The sequence below is a fragment of the Stegodyphus dumicola genome, chromosome 1, assembly GCF_044657685.1.
Source record: "Stegodyphus dumicola isolate Sdum_Otavi_A_Nest chromosome 1, ASM4465768v1".
In the NCBI taxonomy this organism is placed as follows: domain Eukaryota; kingdom Metazoa; phylum Arthropoda; class Arachnida; order Araneae; family Eresidae; genus Stegodyphus; species Stegodyphus dumicola.
The window spans coordinates 177,609,847-177,624,708 of record NC_140768.1 but is presented as its reverse complement, the minus strand read 5'-3'; the positions used below and the strand labels follow the sequence as shown (position 1 = coordinate 177,624,708).

Below are 14,862 nucleotides of genomic sequence, written 5' to 3'. Positions count from 1 at the left end.
TGAAAATAAGATTCTTGTAGAAATAACAGCAAAGTATCTGTAGGTTTAAAACAGCCACCCTTTACACATTTAAATTGTTGATCAGGCAGGGGTTCAGAAAATGTTGCTGCAAATCTAAAAGTACCACAAAATAAGAGTGCTTGTCGCAAAATCCAGTTGCATGTAATTCAAAGTGTCAACACTCTTCAGATTGCACCAATAAGTTAGCATAATTTTATCATATGTTTTGAAAATTCATTTCCGTAATTGCAGTAATATTGTAAACCATTTTATTGTTTGTAATATAGTTTTTAACTGATTGTTGATTAATTCCGTCAACTAATTTGTTGATTGTTTGATTGTATTAAATTGATTTTTTAGATATCGAGAAATAAATAAACAGCATTATGTTAATTTAAACGTACAGTAACGTTGCTGTTGTTCTAGCAAAAATCTTATTTTCTGTTTAAAGAGCGCCTTGTAGGCAATGTGCAGATTAGCGAGTGCCTAGTAGGTAATATGAAAAGTGGAAAGAGAGGGAAAGGAAATGAGGAAAACAAACTTTTGAACTTTAACGATACGGAAATCGTTAATATGCACGTTACCTAAGCAAAATGCAAAAAACTCTAGATTACGTACCAGGGTTTTCGCTAAGAAAGCAAAAATTTCCCAAAACTACTTATGAGAACAAATTATTTTTTGGATTTTAATGTAAAAACTCTCCTGGTATCATACCTTGATTTCTGTACTTTTGACATATTGCCTTAATTTCTTTGACATATTTTAATATGCACATATATATAAATTCTTACAGATATAACAAAAAATATTCTAAGGCAAGGCCGTATATATATATATATGCAAGGCCGTATATATACGGCCTTCCCGCTTAAGAGGAAATCAGTTAATCTACAGATTAGCTAGGTAAAGTACACCTTAACCACTTTCGCACCTTTTTAGCGGTAACATATATATATATATATATATATATATATAAGTTTAATACTAAATAAAATAAAGTAAAATGTCACTAAATCGCAGATGTGAGGTCATTTTTATTTTTCTTCCCCCTCTTTTTTTTTTTTTTTTTTTTTTAAATTTTGTAGTATTCTAGCACGAACAGGAATAGAGATATTTTTAGATTCTTTTTGCTCACATTTAATTTAATTTTAGGTATTTTTTAATCTAACTTTAAATACCATTTTTGGAAAGATTCTTCCGTTTATAGCAAATTGAGAATTTGAAGTTAGTTATAATTCAGCTTCATTTCATAAATGACATTGTTTACTGATCTAATTTGCGCGCTTTTCATAAATTATTAATTTGAGTAACGTCGGGCTCGAACCACGGACCTCTCGAATACGTGCCGTGGTGTGCTGACCACTACACCACGAAGGCATGCTAAGAAGGTAGAAAAAATACCTTATAATATAACCCACCAATGAGCGTAGATCCTGAGAATATTTATCGCGTAGAATGAGTTTTCTCAGCTCGTTATTTTTTGCTGCAAAAGATTGCGATTACTCATATTCAGTAATAAAAATAATTTATTCACTTCTGTATAACGAGAAAAAGTTGACTTAAAAGAAATTTTGGATGACAGGTTATCGTACTCGCTACCTAAATGCCATTTTTCACCTCCCCACTTTTCAACTAAATATGATTGAGGTTAAATAATGTTATAGTTAAACTCATGATTAAGACAAATATGTACTTATGAATCCTAATGTATATACTATGAAAGACATTCTTTTACTCAGTTGAAAAGTACAATTTGTTTTTTGACCAAAATTCTTACAACAAATTTGTCTTCCTCTTGCTTATCATATTGTTATTACGAATGCTTAACTGTCTCTTTTAAAGGAGGACACAATCATTTTGTTAAGATTTCACTTGGGGGAGTGCAGAATCAGTGTATTGTGTTGGATGGTTTAGCATACTTTCATTGAAAACAGCTCCAACGATAACAGCTCAATTGTTAAAAATTGCGTTCGATCTGTTCACCATCGCCCTCTTTAAAGCAGAACCAGATCTGACGAAGGTGAACAATGACCAGATTGCCATCTCTTTCAATGCCTGTATATCTAAACTAGTTTCGGAGAAATAAAGAAGTCAATGGAATGACTGGAGCCACTCCTACGAAGAAGTTTACCCGTGGGCGTCAAAAATGCGTTATCCGCGTGGACGATGGAACACCTTCATGGGTCACAGAACCGAAAGGGTCGATACTTGGTATTAAATCTTTATGGGATTGTGAATTGAGAAACTCAAAACAATGCTTTGAGATTTAAAACTGGAAGTCAAAATATCAGAGCATTTTAGAGTTTCATAAACTTTTCATTTCTATGTTATCAAACACAAAAGCACCATTTGAACATTTCCAGCACAATTCAAATATTAGACATAGAGTTTAACTATAAGGAGTTAAAATTTTTACCCCAGGTGTTCTTATAGTGCAATGGTGATTAGTTAGTTTGTCAGCGAGCCATTTATTAGGAGATCCTTTCAGAGCTTAAGCTCCGGCGCTTTTTAGTTTTGGGAAAAAATCATAATTCTAGCCGGAGCGCACCGGAGCCCCAAATCGGAAGGCTTCGGCTCTTCTTTAATGTAACTTTTGATTACCAAAATTTTATTTTTAATAATAAAATTATATTAAAAATCGATTCTAACTTCTGAATGCATGCTTCTCTTTCCTTGGGAAACAAACCCTCGGATGGAGGTCGAGACCTTTAGGGAAAGAAAAGTCCCCACCCATATGTCAAGGGCTTATTCTCCAGAAAGTACAATGAATTTATAACCCAACGCATAATTTTTTTTGTTCCAGCCCTAGTGTCTTCCCGCAGAATAGAGTATCTGCAGACTTTTTTAAATGATGCAACCAAAGCTAGGGACAAAAATCGTAATTTTTTTTTTTTTTTTTTTTTTTTTTTTTTTTCCCAGCTAGCCTTCGGATTCGGTGAAAATTTGTTCCCCTGTCATATTCCGCTTGACAGCTAGAATTATGATGAGAGGAAGTCGTGCTCAGAAAATGTTAGACTCTTCTGTTTTTGTTTTCATATCTACAGGTTAACCGTTAAAATTTTCTACATATTCTCTTACTGTTTATATAGCATTCTCTTTATTTTCAGGGCCCACCGGCGGCCGAGCGGTAAAGTCGCTGAGCACTGGTAGTTCGGTCCGAGGTTCGAATCCCGCGAACGGGCTGGCTGCATGAGTGTTTTCGTGGTTTTCCTCGTGTGTAACGTGTATACGAGCCAGTTTCCCTTAGATAGTCCTCCTCGAAGGCACCCCTCCTCTTAGGCAGATAGCCCTCGAGGCTTTGCCGTAATTAAATAACCTAACCTTTATTTTCATTAGTGACGCTTTAACCATTTTAACGTTTTTCATTGGCGTGTGGGAAAAGGAATGATCTTTATGTCTATCATCCCTTGAATATTGTATTCAAAGCTTAAATTAAAACAATTGAGCTGTTTTCTGTTTTTTTGTAATATTAAATGTTTACGTATTATTTTTGTAATATTAAATTTTTAATTTAATATTTTTGTAATATTAAATGTTTAATATTAAATGTTATATAATTCCAATCATGAATTATATAATTTTAATAATTAAGTTTCGTGATTAAATATTTTACTAGTCCTTTTAGTTATTTTTCTTCTTCTTTCCTGACAGTCTTCCACAGGGCTCCGGCACTTCTGATTTATAAATTAGGCTATGGATCCTTTGCTTGACTGGTATGGGAGCATCTATCATAATTTATTTTCAGTTATTTTTACTTTCAAATTTCGTAATGCAGCTGAACTGAAAATCATAGATTATAATTCCTCGCAATATGGATTCAACGATTGGTGAATCCATATTGCGAGTGGTAGTCATCTGCTTCTTCCAGTTCACCTTTTGAAAAGAAGGTTAGAAGAAGTCATTTTTCCAATCTGCTCTAGTGGTGCAACAATTAGTCTACAAGCAGTTGTTAGGACTTCTTGTGTTTGACTCGGTACAGTTTATTTTCAGCTATAAAATTCTTTTCGTAATATTAGAGGTTTACATAAACGTTCAAGTAACATGTAACCTGAGAAAAGATTTTAAGTAATGTGATTTTTTTTAAAAAAAGAGGGAATGCTATTCCGAATTTTATGAAAATTTTGAACTCTAGAATTTTTGGATATTTATATTTCATTAATGCTGCATGTTAATAATACCAAACTCTTTAGAGCAAAACAAGAATTTTAGCAGACCAATTCATAAGCTTTAACTACCTTAAATGATTGTATGCCCGATATATAAAAAAGGTGTTATTTCATATGAAGAAAAATGGGCTTTAAAACTCTACTTTAGTATTAAATGCCAGTTTTATTTTGCATCAAATGCAATGCATTCAAAAATAATTTGTTTAGAGTTTTTGATTAATTTTTAAAATGCTACAGTAAAGTTTGGGTCATTAAAAATGCTGATTTAAAAAATTCAGATTACTGAAAGAGCTGTTAGAGTCACATCATCTTTTGGATGACATCTAATTGCCTTCTTTTGACGCATTTACTTGAACTATAAGGTATTTCTTTCACCTTCATGGCATGCCTACGTGGTGTGGTGGTCTGCACGCTGACCGCGTATCCAGAGGTCCGTGGTTCGATTCCCGGCGAAGGCGTTGCATATTTTTCATCTTTCCTGCTCCCAAAATACCTAATGTCTCTACAAGTGGCGCCCGAACTAAAAGGGTGTTGGATGATGATTCTTCACATCCAGGATTTTTCGATTGGGTCCCCTAAAACCCCAGTCGCCCTTTAAAAGGGGAGTATATAAGATATTTCTCCCGTCTTCCTAGCATGCCTTCGTAGTATGGTGGTCTGCACGCGCGCATTCCAGAGGTCCGCTGTTCGATTCTCGGCGAAGGCGGTTGCTCATTTTTCATCTCTCCGGCCTCGAAATAACCTAATGTCTCTACAGAACTATCACAAGTTTAACTATATCAAAATAAAGTCTTTGAGTGAAACAACACAAATAACCTATATTTAAGGTTAACTTTCATTAACCTTTGTTATTGCAACCAGTAAAAGATATTAAAAACCTTTGAAATAATTTTATGAATATTTACATGGGAGGATGCCGCACGTTAAAATTAATTTTGCTAACACTCTGTTGAAATAATTTTTCTTCTCAGTATCGAATAGTTTTTCAGATAATATTTGGGTATATGCTCTTCATATACCCAAATAGTTTATTAGCAGTTTTCTCATTTGTTTTAGGTTGAATATTCTCTTTATTTTGAAACTTAAAAATCTAAAATTCAAATACCAGTAAAACAGATGTGCTTACCTAATCCTCGCCTGCAGACTGGTAGTGTTTTACTTTCTCGTATGTGAGATGTAATGAAAAGAAAAGTACTTTTCGCTATCACTGCGGAAACAATGACCACAGAGAACGTCACCAAATACACAAAGAGTTTCAAAAATTTTAAAGTGATGTCAATGGCTCTGGAAGTGGCCGTTTCGTCTTCTTCTTCTGGAGGTGTGACAACAAACACGTCCCATCCTTTTACCTCTTCTTTTCGACTCCTAGAAAGATGTGCACAAAATTTAGACATCAGTAGTGTAACGGATATAACAAAAAGATTATTATCCTAAATTATCCTAAACGTGAACATTTTATAGAAAGGTTTAAAAAAATTCGACGGTAAGCTAAGAACTGCGAGCGTTTACTATTATGACTATAAAAGGATTTATTAAGAATGAGTTTACGCCACAACTGTCCCATCTTAAGAAATAAGAGGTGAACAAACGTAATTCGTAAAGTTTGTAAGGATTTTAAGTTTTACTAACGTTTATTTTATTTTAAAACTTTGCTATTCTCTCTTATTTTCCATTTCCGGCCACAATAAGAACAAAAGAATTGTTTATGTTAATGAGCTTGCAAACTGTGTAAGTATTTAAAAAAGAGAGAGAGACCTATTGCTGCCTTACCACGCGCGTGCTTTTCAGTCAGTTCATGTCTGCCTTTAAGGCCAGGACTCAGTTCTCGCTGATATTTGAAGACGCAGTGCAGTTTTTTGTTTTTCGCTCACTAAATGCTTAATGTTAAAAGGCCAATCTTCGCATTACTACTCTCTGTAAAGCATCTTAATTCTTATTTAGTGAAGTTAGTTTATTTCTTATTTGCTACGTTTTAGATCATAAGTGCAGGTTTCTGTATCCCGAAGTGCGGGAACGGCTGTACGCTGTGAGAAATAAAGGGTAAATTTAACCCTTCTTACCTTTGTCGTATCTTTTACACACGCACGAACGTGGTTTTGAGTAAGCTCCCTGTTCCTACGCAGGATTCCAGTTATGTTTCAAAAGGCGATTAGAAGGAACAACACTCCTGACAAGTTAATGTTCATCTTCCAAAAACAACACAGCTGGAAGTAGACTACCGTTTGTTTGGGTGACAAATGATGCTTATGCTGCTTGCTTTAAAAATTCAATGAGTTTGTCTTTCATTTAAAAAAAAAGTTCCATGTACTGTTATGCATATCGTTTATATTAAGGGTTTTATGATCATTTAAATTAGTTACATACTCTGATACATATTGTACCAAATACTTAACCATATATTGGGCTAAAACTGATAAACTGCTAAACACATATATTGAGCTAAAGGAAAGAAGTGGATGTAAATTTCTTTAGTAGTTACAAAAGCATTGTTGAGTTCTACCGGTTCGTGTATTTGGAGTAGCTGAAGGTAACACTTAATAAAAAATCAAAACACAATTTATTCGCCAGTAAGCCCTTTCCAAAGTCACGTAACTGTCGTCGTAACACTACGACTAACACCCTAAAACAATCAGCAACAGAGCTTTCAGGCTATCAGGCTATAATGCTAAAGACAGCTCTACGGCAAAGCACTAAAGTCCAGCTCCCGACTCAGTCGATTGCTGTCAAGCTGAACTCAAGTCACTCTTCTCTTCACTGCCACTCTGAACTCAAGACATATTTCTACTACACTACTAAATTCAAGATAGTATTACTCCGCTTACAGGCAGGTTGTTTATAGCTTTAACCTGCCTTCGAGAATATTCCCGGTGAAAACTATCTAAGGCCGGACAGAGCATCTGCTCTCAGTTGTTGTTAGCTTTTAGCTCAACGTGAGTTCCGAGAACTATCTCCGGGTTAGCTTCGCTCTTTAGAGTTGTGTATAACGTTCTTAGTATTTTGAATTGCCACTACTGGTTGCACTCTGCGATACTGTGAAGATTGATAGGGGAAGTTTTGAGGAAAGTTTCGGAACTCTCAAGTGTTTCTTTTGATAAATTATATCAACCTATCATTGGACCTGTGTGCATTCGATCTATTACGGATCCATACGTAAGCAAAAATATTTTACTTTTTAATAATAATGCCAAAACACATATTAATATCTAAACACGAAAAAACTACAGTTCTACAACGATTCATTTGTACTACTTCTTGTGTAGCACACTGTGTATAGTACCTCGGTAAAATGTGTAAGTGCTCGTAGCATGCAGAGCTATGCTTTGAGCCGCAGGAAGCATAGTAACTATAACTGTAGTACTACAACTTAATGTAGTCAAGAGCACAGAATGTAAATATTATAGTAGTTATATGTTTGTAAATATTATTGCGTTCTGTAAATTTTAGTGTATTGAGTGATTTATATATAGCAGTGTGTTAACGTGCATTTTATGAAATGTATAGTGCATGGCAAATACAGTATTTAATGTATCTAGCACAGGTAGAGTTAATGTGATGAAAGATATTGAGCAAAGCAATTATGAATATTCATCTGTATGGAATGTATTATGCTTCGTGCATAAAATGCTATGGGTTGCCAAACAAGACACCTATACTTTGCATGTGATATTCACAGCAGTAGGTAATGATTGCATGTTTTTGGATTCTGTAATTTTTTGTTTTCCTCAGTGTGTATTTCTAACAGTTTCTAACTTTTTGTATTAAAAATTATGTTTTATATAACAAAAAGTTACTACCAGTGCCTATGTTATTTAATCAAGAGTAATGCTCAGTGTAATATGTTAGTCAATACACTCAGTGCATAAAGTGTAGAAATGAGTTTTTTAAGGTGTCCTAAATATTGCGCAGTGTTCAATGTAATATGTATTATAAAAATTTTAATGTATTGATTGTTTTGTTTATAGCAGTGTGTTAAAGTGCAATGTAACTAGTAGGATGTTTAATTACAAAGTTATTTTTGATATGTTTTAAGAATGCAGCACAATTTATGCCACAGTTAACTTTTAACATAATGTTATTTAATCAAAAGTAATATGGGCTGTATTGTGTGTTTAAATCTGTATTTTGTACATTATAAGTACAGCACAAATTAAACAACGTATATTTCTGTGTGCAAATGTGTAATTTATTTGTAATGTGCAATTTTGCTCTTTATTTAAGATCTCTTAATTTGTTTATCTGTTGTAACATGCGATGTAGCCAGGAAAATGTTTAATTCCGTATGCAGAAAAATCTATATTTTGCCCTTGTATGGCCATGTACTTTTCCCTAGTATTGTTTTCGGAGTGTAGTTTCAGATAGTTGCGGGATCGGGATGATACCCGATTATTAATCTATGTAAGCCATCCGGTTGTCCGGACCTGCTCTCATCTGTCACCTGTACTACTTCTTGCTCAGGAGAATATATAATTTCGTTTATTTTTTATAGAAATATATTTTTAAATGGTTTTAATTTCAAAAATTCATACTTGAAACCTAAAGAGAAGAGGATTTGTTGAGATTTCGAACCTAGAAACGAAATTAACACATCTTTTCGAAAATTTGATCTGAAGAACTTAAGATAAAATCTATTTCATCGTCTTGGGGAAAAAAAAAAAAAAGAAAGAAAGATTGCCACCAAAGCTTAGTAACGTGGAAGTCACGTTATTAAATTTTTTAAAATGTGACATTATTAAATTTAATATTCCTATAAATTTTTCATTCTTCACGTTACTTCACTTTTGCGAATTTAATATTACAGTGTGCTATTTTTTTTCTATTTGATATTTAATGCATTGTGATTCGCAGATCATTTCAAGTTAATTTCTTCATTAAAAATCTAATTGGTTTTCTTAATTTCTTTTTACATACTTCAGTTCCTTGAATAGTAACTACAATGTGCAATAAATAATAAAATATTAGAATTTTAACAGCAGGAATATACAGAATCTAGGAAGGTAAAATAGAAGTGACCCATTAAGCAATGTTGTGGGAGCCCTTAGATTCAAGCAATCTACAATATACTCCTAACTCCTTCTAAAATTTAACTTAATTTTAGACTTCTAAATTCTAATTTAACTTCTGTTTATGTTACAGATAAAACTTTTGATCAGAAGTTTTATCTGTAACATAAACAGAAGGTTAATACATATTTTATAAGTGTTATTTATTAAATACAATTATAAAATATGTATTAACCTTTAATACCTTACATTTTTATTATAAAATATGTATTAACCTTTAATACCTTACAGTTAATTAATTTATTGTAAAGACAATGCTACCTGAAAGAATCATAAGGAAGAAAAAATACGTTTATAATTTAATTGCTTTTCTCAATAAAGAGTTTTGAAGATGTTATTATTAAAACTAGGCAACAAAAATGAAAAATTGTAAACTTTATTTTATGATAATAAATAACTAAGTACAATAGTACGCTCCCCCCCCAAAAAAAAAACACACTTTAACGCGGGGATACGTTCAATAAGTTCCAGTGCTGAACAAAATGGCGTTTAACGAGGTCATCTTTTCTCCGTAAATAATGTGGATAAAGGAAAAAAAAAAAAAGAGAGAATAAGAAAATCTACCAGTTCTTTGTTTTTTGGTATTGTTTTATTTTGTAACATTTATAGTTAAATACTCTTTTATCACATTAATTATAAACTTATGTATTGCTAATATCAACTTTTAATAATAAAAATTCCTGAAAATTAAAAAAAAAGAAAAAACTGAAACGTTTCAGATTTTAAATTACGTCTAAAGGGGCGTTTTTTTTAACGTTTTGTAAGTTACCTTTATTTATTAAATACCATGCTCGTCGTACTTAAACCATAAAATTCAATTCAACAGCAATATCACAAAATAATTTTAAAAGAGCATATCTTTAGAATTTTCGATACACAGTCTCGCGCGCTGGAGATAAAAAAATGTTTCCCCCCCCCCGAGCAGTGTTGCCATTGCTCGCTTTGAAATCGTTGAGCTTGTTAAGCAAAAAATTTGTTAAAGTGTTACAAAATAGGAAATCGATAATAAAACAAATTTCAAATTCAAATTAGGCCTCCCATTTGTTCATGTTCTATGGAAGATTACGTCATTCAAATTTTGATGTCTTTAGGTGACGTTGTTATATGACAATGCGAGAAACATACATACATTCATGCAGATTCTTCATTATTTAATTTCTTTAAATATAATACAGGGCGATAATATTGGCTGGCAACAATTTACAAAGTGAAAAAAACGCTTATCGTGAGTTGAGCAAAATGCCAAAACGAAATTAATAGTCCTTCTGGGCAAATTTCCTCTTTAGATTAATAATAAAAAGTTCGAGTAAAGGAGTGTTATTTAGTGCCGTTTGCTTTTTCCTCTTTAGTTCAGGAAGTAGTTGTCGATATCAATCAAAAATAAAGCTTTCGGTTGCAGGTTCTTAAATCGAATATACTAAGCCAACAGAAATGTTCGGTAAATCAATTCTAAAAAATTTAATAGTGATTCAGGGTTTTTTATTGTCCTCCAGCAAGTCTCCCCCAGCAGTACCAATACTGCGTGCAATTTCAGGGAATCCCAGTGTTATCGCATAATCCTTAAACAGAGTTACGTGGAATTTTACTGTACTTACACATACTTAGCGCATTTACGACATGTTACCATTAAAAAACATTTTTTTCTCAATATTTCAAGCCTGCGAGATTTTCAGACCATTGCCAATTTCCATAACATTTTCTAATTATTTATTAGTCCAAAAGGGGCAATTTGGGCAGAAGGACTATTAATTTTGTTTTGGCATTTTGCGTTATTTCAGCTTTCAAATTATTGCTATCAAATATTATCGTCCTGTATTATATTTAAAGAAATTAAATAATGAAGAATTTGCATAAATGTATGTTTCTCGCATTGTGGTAAAACAACGGTACCTAGAGCCATCACATTTTGAATAACGTAATCCTTCTGCGAATATGGGCATCTGGAAGCCGAAATTTGGAATTTGTTTTATTATCGATTTTCTATTTTGCAAAACTTTAACGAATATTTGATTAACAAACTCAAGGATTTCAAAGCGAGCAATGGCAACGTTGTACAGAAATACATTTTTATTTCCAGCGCGTGAGTCTCTGTATCGAAAATTCTGAAGATATGCTCACTTTAAAATTATTTTTCGATATTGCTGTTGAAATGAATTTTATGGTTTGAGTGCGAAGAACATAATATTTAATAAATAAAGGTAACGCACAAAATGTTTAAAAAATGCCCCTTTGAACGTAATTTAAAATTTGAAACCTTTCCGATTTTAATTATTTATTTATTTATATCAATAAAACTTTGCAGGTAAATATACTTGCACATTTTAAGCTAGAGTTATTTAAAGGTCAATTGTATTCTTAAAAAGGATTTAATCGAATATTTGTTTGGGTGTGGTTGAAAAGTTCTTATTGTTTGTTTGGGTGTGGTTACATCATATTGGAAACTGCTCAATGTGCAACATGTGAGACAAGGCTTTAATCATTGTTTACAAATATTTGCAAAGTAAAATAGAATACACCAAAGCCGTTTTTAAGAATTGTGAAAGTCTGAGGCTATTTATACAATGCAAGAAATATGATTAAGGATGTGACGTTACCTTTTATGTTCTACCAAATTTAGAGCACAATGCTTAAATGACAAAAATTATAGCTACACTAATATGCTGAAATTTCTGACTGAGTAATATCAGACATGCAAAAATCTGAATTTAAATCATTATCAGAATTTGCTGTAATTCAAATCAAAAGTACTTAAACTCGAATGTTGCTGTCAGCCATGATTGGTATACTACATTATGCAACTGATTAATTAACCACACTGACATGATATACTATAAATTCCCCAAGAATTCAAGACAGAAACGCAATCTTTTAGAATCGAAGGGTGAATTTTATTAATAGGGGAGAAACCGACTTGAAAATTGAATTTCTGGAGAATCCGTGCAATTTTCTACTTCAGACACCGTGAATCTCAGTATATTTTATTTAGTTATAAAAGTTCTACAATAAAATTAAAATTTTTAGACAGTTTTTTACTCGATAGTTTGAATGATTCTTTTTCTGAAATATTGAAATGTTATGATACTTTAGGAATCTTCTGAGAAAATGTGTCAGCAGTCACATCGCAGCCATTTAACTTAGCAGAAAATAAAATCATAACATTTAATGAAAAAATTAACCAACTTTCCGTTGAAGAAAAAAAATCATGCAAAACTTTTCCATATCTTACAAACAGTGAAATAAGCAAAAAATAATGTGAAAGAAACTAAAAATAAATAAATAAATAAATAAAATTTCTCGCAGAATTTTATTCTGAAGAACAACTTTATCAAAAAAATCAATATAAATTTATTATCTATATAAAAAAATCTGATGTGTGCACCACATGATTTCCCTATACGGAATATTAAATTATACGTATTTTTTCTTGCATTTCATTTAAACTTATTGGATTGAATTAAATCTACTTCGCTTATAGCGCAGAAACTACAATAGAATAAATGCGCATTCTTTAAAATTCATTCTATTTGTTTACCATAGCGACACTCTGGCGCTAGATTTACTTAACAATAGTATATTTCGTAATAAAGTAAATCTTAAACACTTATTTCCTCGAAAAAATTCCAGAAAGGATGAAGCATGATTTAATTCGCAGTAATAAATGAAGGCGTTATCTTTGTTGTTGAGAAGCTAAGTTTCTTTAGATTGGCAACAAATCCACTAGTCTGCTGCTTCAAATGTAAACAAGCAATGGCCGCCATCAAAAATATTATTAGGCTTAGCGGCACTTAAACAACTTGCAAAAAATGTACAATTTACAAGAGTAAAAGAAACTGAGATCAGTGAGCCGGGTAACAGAGTGGATATATATAAAAATATATTTATATACGTTTGGTGGGCCGATTGCAACCAAAATACGAGGTGCACATCTACATGTTATAGCAATCCTAAATACAAAATTTCAACGTTCAGAGGCTATTCGTTTTTGAGTTATGCGAGATACGTACGAACGTATATACAAAAATTCTCTTCAGAATTCATTTTAAAGCAGTTTTATAATTTTTTTTGGAGGAAACGAGTCTTTTATTCTGTCCTTACGTACAGATATCATGCAAAAACATCGTTAAATTGCATTCGATAGCTGCCAAAATGGATATTTTCGTTGAAATATGCTGCCTGAAACATTTCGCGATTACAATACTTCCTTTTTAATCAAAATCGTAAAAAACAACCTTATATTTAGCGTAGGTATAATGAAACACTCAATCGATTTCGAGGGCAGCTAAAGGTCCCTCCTCATCAGGAGAAAGAAATACATAGAAAGAAGAAAATAGGAATCACAGAAACACGTGGTGCTTATCAGCACTGCACGTGGTTATAACTAGATTTTTAATCAGAGTTGCACTGGCCGCCTACTTTTACTGAGCCAGGCTGTCTGATCAAGCATAAAGAAATATTAGCGAAGTTAAAATAGGGAGCGAGGGGCAAATGCACATTACGCTCAAAATCTGAACTTCAAATAATGAAAAGCAACCACTGAACGGATTTTTATACCCTCTGGTAGTACCAAGTGCGAGGAGGTAACGCCATCTATCGGCAAAAATAATTGAATTAAGACAGTAGAATTTTAAAGGCATTAGGAAGGACTGGATTGGACTTCAAATCATTAATTAAACTTTCTAAATCTTTGTGAATGTGAAAAGCCTCAAGAAAATCCAATTCGCCTATGGAAGAAGCCTTTTGGATGATTTTTGCAGACCCAAAATCAAAATTATGGTTAAAAGTCCAGCTATGATACGCTATTGAAGACTTGTTAATTTCCCCTTTTTTGACATAAGATTCATGTTCCTTGATACGAAACTTCAACGCTCTTTTTGTTTGGCCAATATATCTTAAACCACACTGACATGATATACCATAAATTCCCCAAGAATTCAAGACAGAAACGCAATCTTTTAGAATCGAAGGGTGAATTTTATTAATAGGGGAGTAACCGACTTGAAAATTGAAATTCTGGAGAATCCGTACAATTTTATAGCTAACAGAAGGATAAAATGGAAGCACGACAAGGTCATTCATATTATTTCTAACAGTGGAATGTCTTCTTTGATGGGAATCTGAAAATTTTTTGACGGCTTTATCAATAATCACGGGAGAAAATCCACGGTCAATCGCAACTGCTCTCAAATAATTAAGTTCATTGGTAAGCAAAGATTCAGAGGAACAAACTTTTAGCGCGCGGAAAACATAATAGTAAAAAGAAGCCATTTTTTGCTTAACAGGGTGGCATGACTTGGCATGGGGTGGTAAACAAACTGCAAAGGGTTTGCGGTACACAGTGGTGCTAAAATCGGTTTCATTGCGGATTATAAGAATATCGAGGAAGGGGAGGGAATTGTTGGATTCAATTTCAAGAGTGAATTGGATGGCTGGATCAATTGAATTCATAATAGATAGAATCTCGGATAAATCCTCTTTATAACCGGCAAAAAGTGCGAAAGTGTCGTCAACATACCGAATCCAAAGACGAAAAGATAATTTATCAAATAATTTCATCTCAAAATAGTGCATATAAATGTCAGCAAGTACCGGACTGAGAGGATTACCCATAGCCAATCCTTCAACTTGACGAAAATATG

At 32.8% G+C, this 14,862-nt stretch overlaps 1 protein-coding gene across 1 annotated transcript in view; it reads right to left on the bottom strand.

The window, feature by feature from the left end:
* LOC118190766 (chitin synthase chs-2-like) overlaps positions 1–14,862 on the bottom strand; it is a 136,293-nt gene that overhangs the window by 74,948 nt on the left and 46,483 nt on the right. Inside the window, exon 3 of the mRNA XM_085823198.1 lies at positions 5,293–5,531. Within this exon, the coding sequence (XP_085679324.1) occupies positions 5,293–5,531 (239 nt within the window). The remainder of the gene's footprint in view (positions 1–5,292; positions 5,532–14,862) is intronic.